Source organism: Apteryx mantelli, chromosome 1 (assembly GCF_036417845.1).
Source record: "Apteryx mantelli isolate bAptMan1 chromosome 1, bAptMan1.hap1, whole genome shotgun sequence".
Lineage (NCBI taxonomy): Eukaryota > Metazoa > Chordata > Aves > Apterygiformes > Apterygidae > Apteryx > Apteryx mantelli.
Window position 1 is genome coordinate 102,498,842 of NC_089978.1, and position 25,076 is coordinate 102,523,917.

Genomic DNA, 25,076 nt, shown 5'->3' on the forward strand with positions numbered 1-25,076 from the left:
AGGTATTTCTTGAATATTTGCTCTTTAAATTCCATACACCATTCAACCCTTCAGAAAGTCATAAAGAAATAATTCAACAATGAGTTGCATTTTCAACAGCAACAGTAATGTAGTGAAAGACACTGGACATTTTCATTAATCATTTAAAAACACCACAAATATTTTTCCCATCTTATTTTCTTACCTGAACAGCTATCATCTTTGTATGAGGATTGTTTTTCATTAGAGGTAAACCTCTCCTTTCTTCTTCCATCTTAATAGCCAGTATGTCGTATTCAGCTTCATTCGTATTATTTGCAACAGCAAAATTGTCTTCATAAACTGCGTTATCCGAGTTCTCACGTAGGCACTGAGGGTCTTCGTATGTTTGTATTTCAGTTGGTATAAAAATGCCAGAGACATATTTTTCATCTGAAATTGCTGATTCATTATTATCCTGATGAGCTACACGATCAGCATAAATATAAGTAGGTTGCTTGGCAAAATTTGAAGTGAGAGGCATTTGAGAAGTCACTGGCAATACTCTTTCATATTGATAGCCCAGCGAAGTCTGAGGCAAAGATATATCAAGATTTTTAGAATCAAAGCAGTCTAGTAAAACATCTGAAAAGGATGACTCATTTTCTGCGGTATTAGTATTCTGACTATGCAAAAAATGCACTGATCTGTAGGAAATAGGTAAAGAATAGGACAAATATTCTGGAGTCTCATAGCTTGCTACTGTTATGTCAGCAGAGGTTGAAATATGAGGTTGATTAGCGTATGATAGTGGTTTGAATTCCTTAGCAGCTGGATTTAACTGTAGCTTGTTCTGGGAAGAATTTTCTTGCATATCACAGCCTATATAATTTCCCTCTTCATTATCTCTTATCTCATTTCCATTTGTGATTTCTTTAATAAGAACTGCATGCTTCATTAAGCCAATAACATTATCCACCATAACGAAACGAAGGGATTCCAGAAGAAAAGACTTCAAACCACCTGCATCTTCTACAATTTTTTGAGCTTCTTCAGGAAAATGTTCGTATTCTCCAACTAATAACTTATCATTAATTTCCATAGGGCCATGTGCTTCCAAGATTTGAGAGAAATAGCTTTAAAAATATACATAATTATTAATCAAAACCTTTAAATTTAATTGTAAAATTATTTCACATTTTACATTTTCACAGTAATATCTAAAAAAACAAAGAACCTTTAGAACCATTTAAAAATGATCATTTGGTAGTTAGTGTTCTAACTAAACATAAACATTTTCTGTAATACTCCTGCTTTTCTCTAATTCAAAGATGTGCAACTATTTGGAAAAATTAGTACCTACCTTTATGTATATACTTACACGCACCAGACTAACAGGGCTGAAACTCTGGACTTACACAATACGTTATAAAATAGGATCTTGCAAGTAACATTTTTCTCTCCAAAAAAGCAAATGCTACTTGTATATGTGAAGCATTACCACAGAAAAAGTATATACTATAGTTATCTAAGTATTAAACACAGATATGCAAAGGTGTGTGAGGGTGGGGGAGTTGACAGTCTAGGCAAAACCTCTAATATTTTCTGGAGTTTGGTTAACACAAGACTTATTTTAAATAAAATCAAGTAAACATAAAGGAAAGTATACCATATGAAAAGGAAGCATGCAGAAATGTAAAAACCCTGAAGATTTCTCAGAAAGACTGGCTTACAAATTGGTGTTTCTTCTGTGGCATTCAGATTACTTTATTATCCAATTTACAAGCCTTTGGAGAAAAAAAACAAAGCCCCCTTTACCTACACTGAGCACTTCAATAAAGATGTGCAGACTAAAAGACACTGTCATATGACTAAGATAGAAAGAGCTCACAAATCCGGGGGGGGGGGGGGGAAGTATCTCCCATCTACATTTTATGGGGGGGAGGGGGGGGGCAAAACTCCAGTTCTTATCTGACTGTTTTCCTTTGTTACTTGAACTTACATTTGTGAATGTGCATGTAAGGCCTTAGTTTTCCTGCACTGGTCTAAAAACACAGTTTTTGTAGTATTAGTCATTGTCAATTGCTTCTCCAAGAATTGAAGATGTTTTATTCCTGACTACTACTGCCACTTCTTTCTGGAAGTACAGTAACACTAATTCTCTAATGCAAAGGTACAGGATTTACATGCATATAAGCTAGAAAATTAAATCCTTAAAACTGCTGAACACAGAAATGTATACATACTCATATAAACTCTCACAGGTTGGATCCAAGTTATTATCCAAAAGACTTTGATAACCGTTACTATTTGAAACATCACAGAGAGCTTCAAATTCCTCCATTTGACCCCGAAGATAGTCTGGGATTACAAATGGTTCATAAGGATTCATAAAATCTCTGTAAGAGTAAAAAAAGCATATGAACAGTAATTTTTCTCAGAAAGTAATCATATTTTTCACATATACTGAAAACAACTCATGGTAACTACATAGTCCTATAAAAACACCCCAAAACCAAACCGTTTTCTAAGAACCAGAACAAACATTATCCCCAGAATACTTAACTGCTAAAATTCTTAGGACAGATAATAAATGACCTGCTATCAACTAGCAGTAACAAGGCTTAGCTCTGTCCAGCACTTTTCCCATCTAAGCCTGTTTTCGCTCGCTTATTAGAGAACGCAAGAGTTCAACTCCTGATAAATTCAGAGTCACACACATTCTGAGCCAGTGCTATGAGGATCTCAGTTCAGCATCACACCTGCTTGAATTGGTTTGGATGGCAAAGTGCAGCTGTGACCGATGGAATACATACAAATTTGTCAACCAATTTCTTCTTACATTAAAATGGAATAGGAGGAAAGGAAGATCCTACTTGAAAGAACAGTTTTTAGCCTAAGCCAGGTCACCATGCAGTTGCCTCTTAGAGTCTTTAAAAGGTTAATTACCAAATAAAACTCCTTACACCCATCCTGGAGGCACAGAAGTAATGGCTCTATACAAGCTTATACCAAGGCCATATCAAAAAAACACTGAGATGTGAACCCAGACTTGGCGTTTTTAAGTTTCTATCTTCTCTGTTACCTGCAAAGCACTTTGAAGTTTGGGCAATGAAGCAAAATTGCACGATGGTACTTACAAAGTATCTTCTTCTATAAATATCTTTTCTTCTTCTCGTGGCGCTGTACTAACTCCACTGGACAATACTAAAATAGACTAATTAAAACCAGATTATTATTTTTAATCTCACAATAGCATATACAAAATGATCCGCTCTAAAGAGTCTGAGTGACTTATTTACCAAGAATGCTGTTCTGTAACTTTACTGTGTTCAGATACCAGAAAATGAACTGCAAAACTCAACCAGATAAGTATAATTACCCATACTGCACCCTCTCCAGAAAGTTTTTAATATTTAAATTACTAGTTTCTTCTTCAGAACTTATTCTGGATGGAGAAATCGGGATATTCAGCCCAGCCTGTGTCTTTTTTACTGATTTCATTTAAATCCTAAATGTGTCTGATTTTTCACCAAGTTCAGATTACAAAGAAAACAAACAAAGTAAGCAAACAACAACAACAAAAAAACCCTATGGCCTCATTTTTTGCTAACACTTCTGTTTAACTTCTTTCCATTGGGCTGCATATCAACTGTCTTTCCAAGAATCCCTTCCTTTACATTTGAGACCCATCAAGCTTTAGTAATTTTACTACAAGTTCGTTCTCAGTTACCCCTAGTTCCACATGGTTTTAATATTAGTCCTCTTATTCTTATGTTCACCATTATAAGCATTTTATTTAGTTTTTTTTTTAATCTAGTAACTTTAGAAAAACATAGATTTGTATATGTGGATCTAAGACAGGAATAGAAAAACCCAGTTAATGACAATAGTAAAGACCCTAACTTAACTTTTGAAATTCTAATAAAACTTAAAAAAAGAAAGGCTGGGTACATGGAAGAAAATCAGAAAGATTGTATTTGATGCCTTCAGTAAAGCAAGATCCCCAAAAAGCAGGACAAAAGACAGCATACATGCCAACTAGGATATTATTCCTCGTAACATCTATAAAGTACTGAACGTTTACTGAAATCATATTTTTCTGAGCATTAAATGCAACATTCTTTGCTTCTTCAGTCACTGATATGCCCTTAAAAATTATCAGAAAAGACAGTTGAAGATACAACTTCAAATCTATTTTATGAGAGGTGTAAGGACACATTTTGCTTTCTCAAAATGACTCGCAGAGTGTCTTTCTCCAAATATGTTAACTTGCCATTGCAAAATGAAGTGGAGTATAAAATATTAATTACATAGTGCAGTGTACAGGTAGTTACAGTAGTTCTGATTCTTCCTCTCATGCTCTACCGTATTCACAGAAGGTTCATCTTTTTCCCCATATGGGAAATGAAGATCAAAACAGTGGTTTAGTATGAAGGCATTCTTGGTGGAAAGACGGAGGGTATTTGTACATGATCAAGGCTAGCGCTATAAATAACTGATTTTTTTTTTTTTCAAATTTAAAAACCTCTTTTACGATGACAAATTCCAATTGTAACAAAATAATTAAAATTGTATTAATTGGGTCTTTACAGTATTTTCTACTTCAGGGAAAACTACCTCAAGATTGAGTCTCCACAAGTTATTTAGGAAAACAGTCTCTATACATATAAGCTCTTAGCAGTTCCAGTAAATAAATAATCTATTTATAGTAAACAGCTAAAACATTACTGACCCGTGAGTCTTTTGATTTTTTCTTTCTGTTTTTGTTTTTAACTTTGATACCATTAGTCTGAAATAGAAAAAAAATAAAGTTACTAGTTTTTCATCAGAATAAAATTACAATGTTTCCAAAACCAGAATGTCAATTTAAAAATTTCAAATTAAATTCTCACTCTTGTCAAAAAAGCAAAGATTTACGGGGTTAGGCATACATTTCCCCCTACCTGCCCCCAGCTGAAATACACAAACAGGAACAAAGCCTGCAAAACCTTATCCATTCTGTTTTTCATCATTCTCCTCCTTAAATATACAGGACTTTTAAAAGCAAGATATTCGGTCACTGTTATATTTCTGCTGCTTACTCTTTACATGAAGCAAAAATTGCATCTGTCATTCCATAATTAGGCAGCTGTAACATCACATAGCGCAGCTTCATGTGGGAAATGAGAAGCAGACAACTTACTGAAAGTTTTGTTCAAATTTCTACTAAGATAAGCAATGAAGGAACTAAAAATGCATCTTCCCCTTTTAAAGGGGCTGATTATAGGTTAAGTTACCTACCTACCAAAAGCATCATTAATCATGAGTTTATTTGAGAAGTAGTTTGATTGTGATGGCTTTAATTTCCTTCTCGGATTTCTAATAGTCATGAAACTCAAGAGCAGCAAAGGATTGCACAGCCTCTTAAGATACCTATTAACTAATTAACTCTAAACATTTATTCTGTATATCAGAAGTAAATCTTGGTTTTATATGGATCAGTTAATCTGAAGGCTAGAGCAATTTTAAAGGAGAGTGCTTCAAACACATAATTAACTGAAATCACATAATACACTTCTGCCAGCTAAAAAGACCCTATTAAGGCTCAAGATACTAACCAAGAGGTGATTCAGAATGATGTTGTTTTTAAAAGTTATGGCTTTAATCTGAAAAGCATCTGCAAAAATTGTAGTGCAAATGCAAAACACTTGTCATCTCGATCCCTTCAAATTTACTTTGCTTATCAGTAGAGACAATTTCTAATTCCTAGCCCTACAATTTAAAGACATCTGAAAGTAAAGCTGGGTTGCACTTCCTCCTCACGTGTTGCTTTGGACTGTGAAATATACGGTATGATTAGTATTACTACAAATTATGCACATTCAAGAAAGAATCAGGCTTCGATTTCAGTTATTATGGTGAATATGCAGATAGGGCAACTAGCAAAAGCCTGTTTGTTGCAAGTTGGGCACACTTTTTTTTCCCCCCACAGTTCCCCAATGCTACTTTTAGAGAGACCTTTTTTACATTTAACATTAAACTGCTGTTATCAAGCAGTATGTAAATGCTACCCCCATGCACCAGACTGCCTTATTTGCCCCATCTGAAAGAGCAGATAGAACACATCACCGCATCCCCCTCTGCTTTCACTGCAACTCCCTCTTATCTTCCTCCTTCAAATCATTGAGCTAAAATGTACCAACCCAAAATTGTTAGTTTGGGTTTTCACTAAAGAGAATATCCTGAACAAATATTTTACTGACAAAAGTTTAGGAAAAAAGGAATGCAGTCTTCAAATACTTTAAGAAATGGGGAGCGGGCCAAAAAGAATAAATTGTAAATCTCTATCACATCTGAAGATGATGTAAAATAACACGTTTCTCATTCACTTTTGCACATTTTATGAAATGCAAACACTTGTTTGTTTTTGAATTTATATCAAAATAGACATTAAGTTAACTTACTGACATATCTTCATTTTCCTGCTTCTTTAATATAATGGTAGGGTCATCTATTGAAAGAATAACAATTAAAGTCATTTTTTTAAACAGAAACAGTACTTTTTCATGTAATTTATAACACTGAACTATGAAAATATAGTAATAATCATTATAATCCTCCTTCATCAAACATCATCAAAGCATCTCAAAGACTGCAGTTGCAGAATCTTCCTAAGACTTAGGAAGAAGCAGTTATTTTGAGTGGACTTATTTTGGTTGGACTGCGTAAAGGTAAGTTTGGGCACCAGCCTTGGAAAACTGGACACACACAGTAGAATGTAGCCTTTAAAAGGACAGCTTGCCTTTTTAAACTATGCTGCATTTTAAGCACTGAACACAGAAGATTGCATTAATGAGGTGGTTAGTAATCAGCTGAATTTCGTCACTTTATTGAGCACATCAAGTGAAGCATAAAAACAGGCAAAGTACAGTGCTCATACGAATGAAGAGCTTTACATATTTACCCATTTTATCAAAGAATTCGTCTAAAGCTTGATGAAGAAATGTATATTTTTCTCTGTTATCTTCTAAAAGCCATATAAAACAACGGGCTTTCTCCAAAGGTGCTTGTAGGAAATAATCAAGAATTTCGTTGTCTTCAGAACTGGTCATCACATAGTCCAGTTTATTACCATATTTTTCATTCCAGAGTGTGGATAAAATACAAAGGTCAAGCTCTTTTAAAAAATGTCCATACTGAAGGAGAAAGGTCTTTGTAGCTTTCAGGCCTAAAAGAGAAGAAAAAAGCCAACATTTCATTCAGGCCTCAGAGCTCATTTAGTGCTTAAAGTGTGATATTCTTCTTCAAAGAGAAACAGTTTGTTCCAGATACTAAATATAAGGTAGCTAAAACAGAATATGGAAAACCTATTCTTATCTTGCAAAATGCAATGGAAAGTTATCTATGAGTTTATATAAAGTTTACTTTTATTGAACAATCAGTTTAAGAAATAAATATAAATTCTTTAAGGACATGGAAGAAACATAATAGAATTAAAAAAAAAAAAAGTTTTGTCCAAATTTTTGGCATCTTTGATACCTATTTTGTCTGTAACAAAGTTTTCATCTTCATTCACGTACAAATTCAATAGGAAACTGCACAGCAAGCCAACACTACCAAAAACATCAAGTTAAATAACTTCCAAGTTATATAGGCAGCTAAAGTTACATGACAAAAAATAAATTAAAAAAAAATTGTGATTTGTTTTCCAGAAGGAAATGATTTACACCTATTCTTATTTAAAACTATTCTGGACTTTCAAGATTTAGAAACTCTTGATTCTTTTTTTCTACACTGGCAAAGCCCTGCCCACATTAAAATGCTTTACTTTTTCTGCAAGTCTCTGCTGAGACAAATGAGGTTGTTCCTCTGTTACTGATTGCAGGATTTCTAGAAAAGAAAGTAGGACTAAGGATCAAGCAAATAAAAAAATAGCTTTGTTTTAGGATCTAAAGCTAAGGAGGCAAGACTAGAGAGCAGGGAGGTTATCTTTTCATTCGTAAACTGAACGATTATGACATGTTAAGTTCTTCCGCTGTTATTTAAACATATGACCTACCCAAATTGTTAAGATGTTTCATCCACTTGTGTAATTTAGGATCTACTTCTTCCAGCTCACTCAGCACATGAATAAAAACCCTTGTTTTCACTTTGCTTTTTTTCTGAATTAAGTAACTGATGAGCTGCTCCATCACTTCATGTGACATGCTGGTAATTTCAGAATATGACATGTAATTTTCCTCACTGATAGCACACCATGAAAGTAATTCCTTTAATAGTTTGGAAACATCATGAACACCTGTTTTTATTTGCTCGGCATTTTGAATAATACGCTGCAGGACTCGATCACCAGCATACACGCACTGAACATGACCTGTAATAGGACAAAGACAAGATTTCACGTCTTTTTAAAGTTGATATTCTTTAATTGTGGTCAAGTACAGATAATCTGAACTAAGTTGTATTTTTTTTTTAATTGGCTTTACCACAAGACTTAAAATTGGTTCAAAAACATAACCAACCTTCTATAGAAGCTATCCTTATCATTTTAAAACTGTTTTGTCAATTTTATATTTGCTTTATACAGAGAAACAATCCTTAGCTCCTTACCTCAACTTGACATTAGAGAGTTATTACCTGCCAGCAATAGTAGCTTCAAGCAATCGTCTGTACAGATTTATGCATGTGGGCATCCTCCAAGCATCAGCTCCCAGTGCCAAGGCACGCTTGTGAATAACCAAGCACACATGCAGAAGCAAACCTTTGTTCTATCCCATTAAGGAACAACGGGCTTGCATGTGGAAGTATCTTTTTCCCCCTTGCCTTCTCATGCTTTTAAAGTTACTGCAATTTCTCCAGTTCGGAAATTGTTCTTTCTTTATCTGACCTCAGTTTTTATTTTTTTCTGTAGCTGTATCCTAACTTTTAGAATGCAAAGCTTTTTCTAAAAACCACTTTTAAATACATAAGGTAAAATTTGAGCCTCTGCCCTCTCAGTGCCTATTCATGAATCAGTGAAACAAGAATAAAAGTTTTCTTAAAGAAACTTAAACAGCCATACACTAACAACTTAGTTACTTAGAAATCAAGATTACTTTTAGTTCAGTTCTACTTTTAAGTATAAATGCAAGTCTTTTTTAAGGGGGAATTACATTCACTATTAGTATTCTGTTATAATTTGATTTAGGACATTCAGAATGCTATTTATGCTACCTCATAATAACTTTTAACAATAATCCGTATTTCCACATACCACTGTGACCACTGCATGGAGATGGTTCATTTCCCATTCGGTTTTCTTCTGTTTTCTTTTTTGCAGAATTCAGTGCATCTTCTCGTGCACGTTTTCTTCGTAATTTTTTTTCTTGTTTCATTTTTAACTTCCTAAGACTGATAAAAGCAATTAAGCAGTGAGCCTAATGATAGCAGAAATAAACATGCTTAACTCCTCTGGCATATTAAATTATTTGCCATTTCTTACAATATTTATAAGCTTCCATTTGACTATTAAGTATAATATAGTTTTCATTTTAAAGTTATTAAGAGACCACAATTTCATTACAATTTCATAAAAATCAAGTATACTAGTGTAAGAATATCCTCAAGAATCCTGCAATTACTTTTACTCCCACTAATAATTCCTGAATTAGGATCGAGTGCCTGAAACACTATCAAAAGGGTTTTTTTAAATCTATACCTTAACATTTTGCACAAAATATTAATATTGGATTTGACTTTTCTTATGAATTTAGTTTATCCTCTCAGCATGATGCCTCATTACTTATAACCTTACTTGAGCAAAAAGTGCAAGCTCAGTTATGTCAAAGCTATACAGCATCATTAAAAGTGTTTTTTCTTTACACTTTCTAAGCATTCATATAAAGTTTGTTAGATATTAAGCGCTGTGGAATAATGGTGTTGAACATACGCCACGCAGCAATTCCTGTAAGAACTACCCTTGCAATCTCAGACTGAACATAGAGGTGGTATTACTAATCTAGAGGCACTCAACTTTTCACTGCATGTTTACTTAAGACGACCAATCCATTAAGACGAGTAGCAGTCAGCCATTCTTCTAGCGTTCCAGTTAAGCAGCTTAGCACCAAATGAAGGATATTCATCAAGAGCAAAGTGGAGACAGTCCATGAGGTCTACATATAGCCTCCAAATCAGAGTTTCGCCAAACATGTCACTTCACTGCCCACAGATTTCACAATGAAAGTTGCTTTCAGGTATAAGGACTTAAAGATGGCTGCAGCAATTTATATTCAAAGGCTAGCAAAAATTAATTTTATTTCAACTAATTCAAGAACATCATCTCAGAGGCAAAGGGCGACAATAGCTTTCCAAAGTATCTATAGTATTTTAGCAATTCTTAAAAATGCATATAATCCAATCCTAGTGAAAAATTTTGTTTTCCATTTGATTCAACTTAATTTTAAATGGTAGAGATCTTACCTTGAACATTTCTGTTTAATACCGGCTCTTGGAGGTTCTTTAGTTCTTGAGATTTTTTGTTCAAACTGCCAAAATAAGTAACATCATATTGATTAAATTTAAATTAAATTTTAAGTTAAAATTAATTTTAATTTTGCATATAATGAAATATTGACATACTCATTTGATGTTTAGGAAAAAATAAAAGTAACAGTACAAAACAGATAACGCAGCCTTGCAGGCTAATTAAGCCTTACGAAGGTCTACCTAACAGTACCTTCCACTACCACAACTTGGACTATAGCAGCACATCTTTATGCCCAGAAAAGGCAGGTTGAAAGAGAACACAAAAAGTCAGGAAGAATGGGAGGCCATTTTGCTTTACTGGTGGGCAGGAAGCAAACTTCGCAATCATTTTTTGCTTCTCACAGACTAATACTGCTCAAGGAAGAAGAATCCATCTTCCAGTGACTCTGCAGAGGGTAAGAGCATTGTCCTAATAGACTTATTTAGCAAGCGTGATTAGCTCAAAGTTAAATTAACCAAGTTCCTTCTATGTTGTGCATACTAAATATAAAATAAAGCTGCAGTTCCCATCAACGAGAGCTCTCCTATATAACTGTAAAGGAACTACCAATACCATAAGGCGACACCTATTCCACCAGGCTGAAGAACAGTTAAAGTTTCTAAATAATATTCAGATTCTGTAATGAAGATAGCATACTACTTATGAGTTTGTGGTTAAAGTCAAGACTAGAATGCATCTACTCTACTGCAGTAACTATTTTAAAGATGATATTCATATTTCTTATTTACTTACTTCACATTTTATCAGACCAGAAGAACTGAAAATAACTATTTTTGAAATAAGGCCTGTACAATCAGGAGTGAAACATAACTCTTGAAGAAAATCCTGTAACAGAAAATGAGTTACACAAGGAAAACATTTAATTCATACAAATTCTGTGTTCCTATACAGATTACAGTTACTTAATTTGAGGTGACCAAGGTATTTAAAGCTAGCATGGGCCTCAAATCTCACTGGATGAGGAAAGCAAGTCCTAGGAAACTGGGTGAGGACTGCAAATCATAAGGGTCCTGTATCTGTGGCATATACCCCTTATTCTGAAAGCTATAGTAAAGCCCTCTCCCTCCAACTTTAGGTTCAAGAAACAACATTAGGAATATTAGTTTATCAGTTCATAATCTCCCTAGATTTCCCTTAATATTATCCTGGTTGCCAAAATTGTCTTTTGCAAAATTTCTTTAGGTGCACTTAATTTCAGACTGTTGCTTCAACAGCAAGAGTGAGGAAGGAATCAAACTTTCATATGGGAGGAAATAAATGATGCAAGAAAAACAGGCTAAACATCGTAAGCCTTCAGAGAGGCCTTTCATCTGTAGAAAGCTGCAGGCTTTACCCACACTTGCATATTAATACAGCTTTGCAAGACTCTCCACTTCCCTACCTCTCCTCCCCCCAAAAAGAAAAAGTAATCATTTCAGTATGGGAAGAACATCAGGCTGTAGCTCTTAACACAAACAACTGAATGCTAAAATCCTTACTTGTAAAAGAAGGAATAAAATGCTTCTCCTGTGACACAGATCTTACCTTATCATTTTTATCACTGTATTTTGTAGTTTTCAATTTTTTCCAACAGCTGATATGAAACTCCACTTTACACTGCTGACAGCAAGCAATACGTATAAAGCCCTAAAATTAGGAATTTAACATCTTTAAAAGGAACAGAAAACAGTGCACAATTTAAGAGAAGATATGTTAGAACTGTATTTTCCAGATAGCCCTCTAATACGAAAAGGGACAGAAAATATGCAAACAAGGAGTTTTATTTCCCAAACTCTTTTAAACTAAAGTTTACCTTAAAGTCTGGGTCTGTAAAAAATATTTGGATTTTGGAGTGGCCATGGCATTGATGATAACGGCAAACTGCATCTGGTTCTGGAGGGAACTTGCATTCCTCAATACAATTCTTTAACATCAACTAAGAAATACAAAATGATATCAGACAAATTGCACACAAACCAGTAAAAGATCAAACATCTACTTATAAGCTTTTAGGAAATTCTGGAGTGAAAGAGACATCGTTTTTTCATCAAGAGGCAACTAATACGAAGAAAACAACTCTTTTCTAATGAAAGTTACAGAAGCTTGCCTTTTTATGCCAAAACATTCAAAAATTTGTTTGAACTGCTATCAGCTAAGTACACAGAGCTTCCCTGCATGGAGTTTTATCAGACTAAGGTTGTACACACTTCGCAATTCTAAGCGCATGATGATATAGCAAGGTCTCTACTACCAAAAACGATGGGCCAGATCGCTCGGACAATGCCACTAGAACCGTGTTTCTGTTCGTTTGTGACACTTCCCAGAATTTCAGGAGTGCCTCATCTGGGTTACTGTACCAGGCACATACACAGAGACAGCTCAGATCTGGCCCTGCACTAGAGCTTGTAAATTCTCCCAGAATAAAAAGTATGAGGTAAAGACATTAGAGAGGCTTTATATAAAGTCAACCCAAGTCTCACAGGGCTGGCCCTAAGACCAGATGAATAAAATATTATTAGATACAAACAAACCCCCAATTACAGTATTTCAGATAGCTGCATCCCACTCTCCGGCAGCCCCAGACTATCCATATATAGGCCAGATTACTACAGTGTCGGCTTGGGGTCTAACAGAAATTATCAGGTCAGACACACTGTTATGGAACAGCAGCACCATTTCCACAACAAAACAGGTAAAAGACATAGCCATGTTCATACACTGAACAACCTAACAAGCTCTGCTGTGTCAAACTAGCTCCACGGAGAGAGTAGGTTGAATGCCTTGTCTTTCAGGGCATGAGTTTTTCTGGAAACCCTTCACAGATTAACAGTGACTTGAATATAGTATATTTAAAAACAAACAAACAAAAAAAACCACCACACACCACCACAACAAGACTGCTCAGTGTGCAAAAGAGTAATGTGTAGTGTCAGAACCACAAGTTAGAATTTTCAAGTCAAACAAGGAACGTTACCATAAAACTCCCACTGCATTTACCAAGAACTATAAAGTTAAATCCCCCTTTGGTTTTAATTATAGCATCACTGTTGTTATTTTCAACTTCACATTCTCACTTATTCCAATTTTATTCAGATCTCTCTACCATTATATTGTATATAGTGTTCACATCTACTTGAAGTTTGATGACATGCAACTAAGAAGTTAGCCCATAACAAATCACTTGTAAGAGCAGATTGGAACTATGTTATTACATAAAAATATCCAAGCATAGACCCTTAAACAGACCACCTTGTGTTGTAACTGGGTTGCTTTCCAACATACAATTTAGCATCACACATACACACACCAAAAAAAAAAAACAAACAAAAAAAAAAAAACAAAAAAAAAAAGCCCCCCACTCCATCCCTACAAAGACCAGGCCTTGGCACTAAGAACACTCTAGACGGTGAGCAACACCACTTGTAGCGGCTGTTCCACACCCAACACTCCCTTTTGCCCCTCCCTCACCTTCTTGGTAATGGTGGTGGTGGGGGAAACCTGAGGATTCACGCTACAGATCTTGGTGAAATACACTAAAGTTTTAACACACGCATTGGAAGGCTCTGTTTGACAGAACAGCGTTTATTAACGTACCTGTAAATTCTCTATTCGTGTCTCTTCAATGACCTTAGATGTTGTGGGCCATGTTAATACTCCAGGCACAATCTTATGATTAACCATTGTTTGTGATTTCATAAACTGATCCAGCGCATCTGCAAATCTGAAGTTTAAGATAGGTACAAGATGTTCAGAACATATATCAATAACTCTTCTACATGGCACGTAAAACTGTCACTGAAATCGGGAGAAAAACTCCTTAACACCAATGTAGTATTAAGAAGCAGTCTAAGTGCAAGCAGCTGGAGAAAAGGCCACAGGTCTCAGGGCCTGTAGGTCTAGGTGCTAACAACTGGTGTGCAAGAGACATCCAGGTGCCAGCAACTGGGGAAGGGACTGCGAGCCACAGGGCTTACAGATCCTGGCTATATCTATGACCACAGGTCATAGAGCTTCTCCAGGTGCTGGCACCTATAGACTGTGCACATGTACATTTATGTATTGAAAGGTCTACATGCCAGCAACTGGAGGAGAGGTCATGGTTCACAGGCCCTGTAGGTATGTGTCAGCAACTGGAGAGGCCAGGGTGTTATGTGTGACAGGCCTAAATGGCAGCAACTGGAAAAACTTGGGTGTGTTTATTTTTCCCCAGTGAATTTAATCCTGTGTGTGCACATGTGATCCACCAGCAAACTTCAAGGTTTGCTTGACCAGTGAGCTCAAGTGAGCAGGAGGAGACCTGAACCTGGAAAGACTTGAGGTCTGAGCTGGTGGCTGTGTAAGGGGCCCAGGGTCTGGGCATGGATACCAGGCAGACTGAGAGGGTATTCAAGGGATCCATGAATGTGGGTGTGCTTGTGAATCTGGAGAGTGAGGGCATGCGTGTTTTCACTAGTGAACTTCAATCCTGATCAGTCAGAGAGAAGAAACAGGCCTCGGCTATCTGTAGTTACGTTTGACATTAGTTCTGGTAGGGCTATAGGCGAGCGCCACTCTGCCTGTGGTAGTCTGTGTGGCGAGCTGTGTTAAGTGTCCTGTGTGTGCATATGTGCCTCTCTGGGACATGTGCTCAGCCTTGCTACTGGCCAAAGTTGCAAACAGGAACAACAGTCACATCGATCAGACTGGGGCAGAGAGACCTCCTGGGCCTTTGAGTGCACCCGGCTACACTGCAGAGCAGGGAAGGAGGAATCCCCATGTCCTGGAGCCTGCTGGATTCGGTGGCTTCCATAACATCCTTAACAGTAACAAATTTAAAATTGTAGTAAGTCAGTTCGATATATGAATTTAGTGCTTAATAAAGAATAATTAAAAGAACACACCCATGACTTCTTGAATATAATTTCTGCATCAAATATTGAAGCTTAATATTATACTAACCTGTTTTGTCTGAGGTATACTCTTCCAATTCCATAGTATGCCAAACAAGCAAATCTTTCTTCCTGGTACTGTTCTATTATTTTGTTAAACTGGTCTTCAGCCTTTGTCAATTCCTTCAAAATAATTTTAAGGCAAAACATGTGACATTTATCCAAAAGTTTCTCATTTTTCCTCTCCTCTTTTTTCCTCCAGGAAAGCCATAAATTCAGTATGCCCTGTTTCTACGAGCAGTAAAGTCACATGAGCAGTAAAGTCGCACTAAGAAATCTTATGCTCACGTACAAAGGCTTCCTTTTCTTTAAGGAAACTTATTCTGTAAACATGGGCTCCCTAAAATAATGAAATGAACTGACTGAGCTTGTGGCGTTACAGAAGCCCAGATGTTTTTAAACATGTTGTCATACACTGAATATTTTTAAACAATACAGAAAAAAAACCCAAAGTCTGTGTTAGCGTTTTCCACAACCAAAAGCAGTGCTTTTTTTTTTTGAAGAAAAACATAAAATTTTGAATAAAAACAATATAGTTGTTTAATGCCATACCTCAGGCTGTCCTATTCCAAGAAGAGCAGTGGCATGTCCATAGATGATTACAACATAATTAATAACACGAAGATTCAGTTGCTGCAAATAGAGTCATATTATAGCAGTGGCATGCACAGAAGCATTATACCAGTAACTAGAACATTACTATCTACAGTAAATTGAAGATCTTCACTACAGTAGAGATAAGAAAATATTATGTCATCCTACTTATCACAGCCTCTAAACAGATCAATGTTACAATTAGCATAAAAAGTGAAGGTTAACAAATCTGACCTTTTCTGATGGCCTTGCAGTCATTTGGCCACCACATATATTTCAAAGTAACACATCCTGAAATTTCTGCTTTTAGAAATGCTTTAACTGGGTCTTAGTATGTTGACTTCATATAACAGGGTGCATCTCTGCTAGACTACAATACTCCATTTCTCAAGTTTATGTTCAGAAGTTAGCAGATTCTACTTAAAAAATATTATTTTTCTTATTAATAAACCATGTCACAATTCCAGATGGACTGGTGCATTAGTTGCTTAGACAGTTAATACAGACTTGTTCTTGGCACTGCAATAGCCCTTACCAAAATAAGAGCTTGGAGTACAGACATGCACATACACATAGTCACACAAAGCTAAAACTACAATACAGTATTTGTAGAAAATCTAAGATGACAGATTAGTGGCCTAGATATAGGCACAAAAAATTCAGTGTTTTCCATCAAGGAGTTATTTGACCAGAAGAATATACACTCTTTTCACCCTGCACTAATTATGAATAAAGGTTAAGCTTAACTTTCATTAAGTATTTTCATATTGAATATTTTGGCAAATATTTTTAATATTGCATCTAAAAATGCATATGTATATGCTCAACATTACTAAGATACATCCTATAATACTACAGTTTTCTTATCCTGTTCTCCATTTTTCTCATTTGTAAGCTCCTTGGTATACGTGTCAGTGCAACATCTAGTGTGAAGCCAACTTTACAGGCAACCATTCACTAATAAAGATTATTTTGGGGAAGGGAAAGACTGAAACACAGTATTGAAAGCATAAAGCTCAATTACCCCTAATAAACAGATTATTCTCGTCAATTTACCTTTAATTCTGAAGGATTTAGAATGCTCAGCAACTGTGAAAAGGCTTGTTCAGCACTGCGACACCTCTGGTCCATCAAGGCTGTATAACCATCACGAACAAGAGATTTCAACTTTTCCAGCAACATAGTTAAATCCACCTGAAATATTTAAGAAAACGGTAAGTCTAAAAAGAAAGCACTGTCTTCTTTTTTAAATGAAACAAGTTGTTTACTTAAACATTTATCCAATAAACAACTGTCAAAATTCTCTTTTTTTTTACAGTTTTATAATAATTCCACTTTTCTAAGTACAGTTGAGTAGCAACATTCACTGTAAGCTGACCTTTTGATACCCCAATCTTTTCTTAAAGCAGCAAGTCAGATACATTTTTTAAAAATTGTTTCAAATTCACCTTCTAACTATTTACATTTTCCACAGACCTACTGCAGTTAATCTCTTAAAAATCTAGTTTTTGTTCCAAATCTAGATCCCTTTCTCTTCCGAAAGTCTCACAAGTTTAGACTAAACATCATCATATTACCTCTCCTATCTAAAAAAGACTTGTTTTTCATCACTTTCTACAGGCCAACTTGTTGATATACTAAATTTAATGCATATCTAGAATGTTAGAAAATAGCAATAGATGGCCTTTTAGTGTCAATTCATATAAATGTTTTATTTTAATTAAGTTTTTAAAATGGAAAAAACTCTAATGCAAAATATTATGACATTTACTGTAGCAAAGGTCTTTACACAGATAATATATGGATGCCATTGTGTAGAACAGAATCCTTTTGTGCCACAATATATATACAAGATATTACTTATAATGACATACCTGCAACAGTTTGATGACTGACACCTGGCTCTGATCACCCAACTTAACTTACCCTAACACAGTCATTACTATAATCTAGTCAGAATTACTTTACCACACCCTAGCTATTTTTGTATCTTCTGTTTCTTTCTGTACTTTCTTGAGCACCTATGAGTCATATTTTGTTTTCATCCTGCGGTCTGGTCATAAAGGACAAAGCATTACATAAGACGACTCCCATGATTTAATCAAAGTTATGCTTATTAACAGAAGTGGCAAGGACAACAGAAACTACAAGTAGGTACAGAAAAGACCAAACTGCAGAAATAAATTTATGACAAAACAATTAAGACTTACTTTCTGATTTTTCAGAAAACTAGTAACACAAGGTAACACTGTCAGAGCACTGAGTTATAGAACAGGAGAAGTTAAACTAACAATAAGATAATAATGTGCTAATATATTTGAAGCTGATTAAACTGACTAAAAATACTACTTTTGACACTACTGCTCCATTAATCTTATTTTTATAAGGATTTTTAGGATGCAAGGAGTCTGAGTGAAGGCAGAACATGTGTCTTCTCTTGAATCTAATTTTGTCTTATGATGTAATAAAAAAAGAACAGTAAATTCTGGCACGTACCTCTCCAAATCAACAAAGTGCAAAGGACTAATTACGTACATTCCTGTGGATTCATTCAAGAGCTTCAGGACACTCACTAATTGTTGCTGATGAGAATTAAGATGGAGAATTTTCAATTTGCCAATTTTATTGGGTTCTAAGCAGCCATTCAACAAAACGTTCTGTGATTATTTTCAAAAATATGGATCAAACACAGGAAGACACATTTAGAGGGAACTCTGGGAAGGGAACTATACATCCCTGAATGATTCCCAGTGATCTTTTATAGTTTTTTCTTACAAATTGGGATATGGGAGAGCTACATTACTTATTCATGCTTCTAACTTAATATGTTATTCTGTGACTGCATAGGAAATCAGTGTAACAAAATTCAGTAAGAGATCTTACGGAACAGGAAGGTGACTTCATTGTACAAAACTGCTCAGTTGATTTTACTCATCCATATTCACACACTTGCTTACATACCAAAAAATAAATGTTCAAGTGGTCTAGACAGGATGACTTTGGTGTGACATGGGATGCTGGCTATTGAGTCCACAGCATCTCTGGGGTTGATTTTAATTGGCAACAGCAAACAAATTTTGGACTTGCCTTTCACACCACTAGCAGTGGGTGCCGTTTTGGATCTTTTTCCTCTTACTTTGTCTCACCACTCATAAGTCTTTGACTAAATTCCTTAATTTCTCTGTTCTAGTTTTCCTTATCCAAGTAGTTTGTGGCTTCAGTTTTGCTCTCCATGTTCTTGACATCTTTAAGTCAGTTTTTCTCTCCTCTTCATTTGAATGAAATCACACACAGTGCTCTGTGGCAACTGGCACTTACCTTCCTTTTTAACACTGCTGTCATTTTTTCTGGTGTTCATACACACACATTTTCATTCATATTTCATTCAAACTAAACTTAATATTTATATAACAAGTTTCCACAACTAAATCATTTCTGCGTAAGAACCAATTTTTTTCTGTTGGATGGAAAAACAGTTTGATCTGAAATCAACTAAGGGCCTGAGTTAACTGTGCAGTGTAAACACATAGTTTATAGTCATTAAACAAACAGATGCATAAAATCCTCATCACCTCAATAAAAAGCACATAGATTTAATATATAATTAGTGAAGTTACAATTATATATGCATTAAGAAGTAATTCTGAGAAAAGTAATGAAACCACATAGACTTCCTGAAGTCCAATAAAAATGATCTTGTTCTATTTCTCCATGATCACTACAACAGATTCTTTCTCCTAAGCAGATCTTTAATTCACAAAGCATTTCAGCATGCACCATCATTGAAATAGCTATCCTTTCTGTCAAATTAAGGTTACATTTCTTTTTTTTGGAGGAAGGGGCAGAGAGAGTGAGAGAGGGAAAGAGGAGAACAAGAAAGATAAAGAGAACTACAAGCAAAGAGATAATGTAATCATATAAGCTTTGTTTCCTGATTAAAAAACAGGCCAAACATGAAGTGGTAGGTTTTAGTACTATTGTCCAAGAGAAGGACAAGGTTAAGGTCCAAGTTAAGGTCTTACACTAACCAATTCCCACAGTTACCTGTTGCACAGTACAAAAGAGTTTATCTTGGATGGTTTTAGACTCTATCTTCAAATCAAGGTGATCTCTACAAATAAAAGGACAATGGTATCATAAGCTTGTAGATGTACTTTATATGTAACCTAATTTTCAAGAAATAGAGAAATATCTGTGCTTTTATCACCCCGCAATATTCACCTGTATGCTAGCAATTATCAAGGTAGCACTCTTTTCACCCTAGCAATAAAAACCATTGTAAAACTATCAAGAATTATGAAACTATTCAACCTTTTGGCCTGGGAATCACTACGGCTTCAGGGGAATTGGGGCCCTCTCCATCTTTGTCTACTCTGCACCTCATTCCGAGCTGATCTGCTCTTACTAAGGAGTATGATGGCTGACTAGAGAACTTTGGTGTAGACACTTCCCTGCATTGAAGGCAGCAGTGCAAGATGGCAGTTAGGTCCCTTTGCAGGTACTTTGGAAAGGATTTGTTCACATACTGAATTCTAATGATTCTTTCCCGCCAATGAAAGTGAAAGGAGAAACAAAGCAAGGGCAACCCAGTTAAATGACACTAATGACCTCTCTTGTGACAAAGTTTCATTTCCTAGCTATAGTGGCATTCAAAAAGAGTTATGGAAAAACAAAAAGAATTATACTTCAATAAATAAATATTAAAAGAGGGTAGGTTTTGTGGTCAGGTTCAGATTAGGACTGGAGATGATCAGGTTCAGCTTCCAGGTTTCCTATAGGCTTGGACTCTTCTACATCAGAAACCTGCACTTTTAAAAAAATCTCACTTAATAGAAACTTGCATCAGCTTCCCTATTTCCATGTGAACAGCTTATTTTGCTCTGTCCCTTATCTGTTTTTAATTATCCCAAACACAACTGAAAAACACTAACTGAAAAAGCATACAAGCAACAAAGTACAGTCAGAGCTCAATTGGTCTAATTCCACAATTCAGATTAAAACACTGAAAGCTTCCACCTCTGCATGGCCTTAAGTAGCATGTCATTATTTGCCTCAGTTGCCTTACAAAAAAAGCCAGCGGTATATAGTTCTTCCTTCCTTAACTATCTAATAGATTAGAAATTCTTTGGCAAAGGCCATCACATACAAATGCAGTGCCTTCCCCAATCTTGTTTGGATCATGCTGGCCCTAGTATCACATGAAATACTTCTTGTGTTAAACTTTTTTTTTAATTTTATGACAGACGGGAACATGCATTTTTTAGTTAGAATTCACAGTACTCTTTATCTGAACTAATTTAATATTGGCCCCAAAACAGCAAATGTATGCATTTACATTCAGCATGTTCTATTGGGACTATTCATGTACTTAGAACTAGACATCAATATGCTTTAAGCCAAGACTCAAGTCCCAGAAAAGGACCAAAGGACTTTAAGTAAAAGCTCTTTTTCAGTATTAGTTAGAGACTGACTTGCAATGCTTTCCTCATGGTCAAATCTCTTTTTATTTTTAGCAAGTACATGAAGTATCAAAAATTAAAAACAATTTGGTAGACAGAGTAGAACAAGTACAGAGAGGCCTTGAACATAAGATAGAGCTTGAATTATGTTGTGGTCTAACTTTCAATGTAACAATTAGAACAAGATTCACATTATCTTTTGTTGCAAAGTTTTCACATTTATTGTTATGGCTATATAGTGTGGATTGCTTTTGGGTAATTTTTTTTTTTTTAAAGAGGGATTATTAAAATTATGCTTTTGTTTACTAAAATTCAACTGACCTTTGGAAAATATTTAGTTTTCAAATAACAATTCAGTCTCTCCATGAAAATTGAATATTGTGAAATTTAATCAGCTATATTCAATTTAATCAGCTATCTTAACATGAACAATATCCTGAGGAGGATATAAACAATGTAAACGTATACTAGGGCATGCTAGATTTTAAATAAAAAATGTTTATCAATTTCCAGTTATACTTCATTCAGGCCAGTTTCCCCCACTTCCTCTTTCACAATTAAAAAAAGGTTACTTCATCTGCAAGAATAACTCTTGCATACTGCCAACAGTTTTTCAAGTTGCTTTACCAACTTCCATGGAAAGAGAGTCTACAGTGAAAAATATGATATACTTGTCCTATTCTTATACTCTTCATTTGGTATTTGTTATTGGCTACTGTCAGAAATAGCTACTAGGTTGGACAAAAAGAGTGTTCCTGTGTTATAGAGGTGAAAATCATTAAGTTATAACTAATGTAAACTGCTTAACAAAGACTAAATTCTATTATCTACTTTTCCTACAGATCCTCTTCTCTATCAAAGGGAATCTGAATTTCCAACTTTGATTATGCGGCTTGTCATCCTAGCAGAAAAAAAGTATTTTTCAGTATACAGGCACCATACTCTAGGTGGCATTTCCAGAGAGGTCCATCTTTTTACTAATGTTACTGTTCCAAATTAAGATCTGCTGTAAGATAGCCACATTTCAATAATGCATTTGGCTATACCCTGAGAAGCATTCCCCGAAGAACTGGTTATTAGCACATCACATACCAGATATCTGTATTTGTTCATATTCTCTTTCCTCTCTTGAACCCTAAGGTTTTACATAGTCTGGGAGATACCTTGGAAAGATACATGATAACACCACAAATATATAGCAGTACATCTCTGCACGTCTCCTGTAAGTGCACTGTTATAGAACTTTCAGCATCTAGAATGATATACTTGGTGTTTAAAAAATACGATCTCTGCATCAATTGATAGTCACTATTAATACTGCTACTACTTTTCCACTTCTGATAGTTCGCAACATGCAGAATCTAACTTTAAAAAGTATCAAACTCTTATTATTTGCATATAGATTTTAAGAAACAACTTTTTTGTGCATATTTATAGAAGCGCTGGCCATTTTAGAAATGTTAGAGAGACCACTAAAGAAAAAAAATGTTAAAAAGCAAGCACATTGAGCAAATTTAATTTTTGAGTTAGGTGATCTCATTGCTAAGATCCCACCAACAACGGAAGGGGAGAAGATGAAACAACCACCATGGCAGTGAAAATAGTTTCTCACTTTGTGCCTGGTTTTGCCAGGCCTACATGCAAGAGAAAGAAAAGGCTTCCATACCAGGATCTCCTACATTCCTCACCTCTCAAAATTATAAAACATAGAGCATTGATTCTCCCATCCCCCAAAATACCCTCATGCTGCATCACCTACCTATACGCCTACCTTCCCCACACTGGGACCCTACTGCTACAGCCTCACTTTGCTGCTACAGACACCATCCCCCAAAATCGGGACCCAGTGCTGTTTCCACCTGTACTCACTAACTTGCCTTGCTACAATATTTTGAGCCGGAAAGCACAGGCCTCAGATGGGTTAGGATTTTGTTAACAAAGGTCAAGAAGTCAGGAGTGCAGCAGACAGTAGCAATAAGTACCCACCAACTGCTCGGATAAATGTCCACACACAGGCAAATACCATTCATCTTTTCATAAATGCTAATATGGAGGCACTCATCCAGCAACTCAGTGACGTGCCATCATATGCACAGCTAGGGGCTGCTGCTGTGTAACACGAGGCTCCCAAACAGGGAAAAACTACAACTTAAGTGTTAAGCTTAAATCTTAAGATTAAATATTATAGAATAACAAATAACAAATTACTACTAATAATAAGATATAATAAATATTATCTTATTAGAAGTATTAAGATTAAAACATTTCTAATGACAAATAATATGTGATATTTAGATAAATTAATTTGGACTTTTTTCTTCTGTAGCTTACCTTCTTTTCCTTGACTCTTTACTGAAATCATCATCTTTATCTAAAAACAAACATTACCGCTTTGGGAATAGATCCACCTAATTCAATATAATGGACTTCTATACTAGAAGTAAGAGGTGAAATTAGCCCTTAACTGCAAAGAAAAAACCGTCTTAAAAAATGCAAATAACAAAGAGCAAATAGCAAATAGATGAAGCACTTATTTCATTATTTCCATGACAAACATCGTCCATTCAATTGTATAAATACTAGAAGACAAAGCTGCAGTAGCACTTTAAGTGCTACATAAAGTAACTCAAGATAGTAATACAAGTGTCTTACTTCGTCTTTTCAGAATCACTGGTTTTGTTCTTTGACTTTCCTTTATTTTGGTGACTCTGATCTGTGATGGGAAAAAGAATTTCAAAAAAAAAAAAGGACATGAACTCAAAATTCATATTTAACTTTATAAATAATATACCCTAAATATTTACAATTTCCAAAACTAAAACAACTTGAAAAGTTTTTCAAAAAGCCACTTTTTTATCAGTGTTACTTTGTGAATTTGACACTATTTAATAAAATCCTGTCAAGGGAAATATACTACCAAAAAAACCAAACCAAAACAAAACAAAAAAACCTTTAAATTCTATAATGATATGACCTGACTTTACAATATTGTAACAGCCCTTTAAGTGGACAAGCTAAACAAATTAGTATGTTTTACAAAACCACAGTTGATATTTTTAACTATTAGTTGATATCTAGATATTTTTAAGGGAATAACCAATCAATATGAATGTTCAACCTTACATTCAAGTTTGAACAAAGAAACTCTTTCTAAAGAGTTTGCTGCTTCAAAAATACGTTGCTAAAGGAGTCAAGTTCAATCCATATTAACCTTAGAATTGCAAACATATGAGTTAGATCAAGATAAATTTCCCTGATTATAAAACACAACTGTTTGATGAAGTGAAAGTACTGGGCCAAAGACAAGAATCTGTCATGTGATACCAATTCATTCCTAATTCTGAAAGCTAATGTCAAAGACTTAACATAAAATTCTACTAATAAGTTTTAATTTTTCAGGTATCTAATATTGTAGTTGATTAGATACAGGGCTCTGCAAACTGAGTAAACACTTCATTAGCAATGAGGAACAAGAAAACATGCTTTAACAACTATTTTGTTATTGGTCAAAACAAGAAAGCCCCACCATTAAAGGCAAAATAATCTCTCAACTATTTTCTGTGTAATTAAAATGTAAGGCTAGGCATCTGAATGCGCATATGGGCACTCATGATGAAGTCAAGGCTTTTAATTTTCATGAATTTCAAACTA

General features: G+C 35.2%; 1 protein-coding gene across 7 annotated transcripts in view; it reads right to left on the reverse strand.

Annotated features, from left to right (window-relative positions):
• The window catches only part of TTC3 (tetratricopeptide repeat domain 3), a 62,259-nt gene that overhangs the window by 15,121 nt on the left and 22,062 nt on the right, over positions 1-25,076 (reverse strand). For all 7 annotated transcript variants that reach the window (XM_067298752.1, XM_067298760.1, XM_067298743.1 and 4 more), the window contains 18 exons: positions 24,078-24,138; positions 20,011-20,077; positions 17,023-17,160; positions 15,925-16,005; positions 15,383-15,495; positions 14,039-14,165; positions 12,258-12,380; positions 11,990-12,091; positions 11,198-11,290; positions 10,399-10,463; positions 9,194-9,330; positions 8,000-8,314; positions 6,905-7,168; positions 6,405-6,451; positions 4,694-4,750; positions 3,099-3,175; positions 2,205-2,357; positions 185-1,094 (listed from right to left, as the gene is read on the reverse strand). In XM_067298752.1, the coding sequence (XP_067154853.1) occupies positions 185-1,094; positions 2,205-2,357; positions 3,099-3,175; positions 4,694-4,750; positions 6,405-6,451; positions 6,905-7,168; positions 8,000-8,314; positions 9,194-9,330; positions 10,399-10,463; positions 11,198-11,290; positions 11,990-12,091; positions 12,258-12,380; positions 14,039-14,165; positions 15,383-15,495; positions 15,925-16,005; positions 17,023-17,160; positions 20,011-20,077; positions 24,078-24,138 (2,930 nt within the window). The remainder of the gene's footprint in view (positions 1-184; positions 1,095-2,204; positions 2,358-3,098; positions 3,176-4,693; positions 4,751-6,404; positions 6,452-6,904; positions 7,169-7,999; positions 8,315-9,193; positions 9,331-10,398; positions 10,464-11,197; positions 11,291-11,989; positions 12,092-12,257; positions 12,381-14,038; positions 14,166-15,382; positions 15,496-15,924; positions 16,006-17,022; positions 17,161-20,010; positions 20,078-24,077; positions 24,139-25,076) is intronic.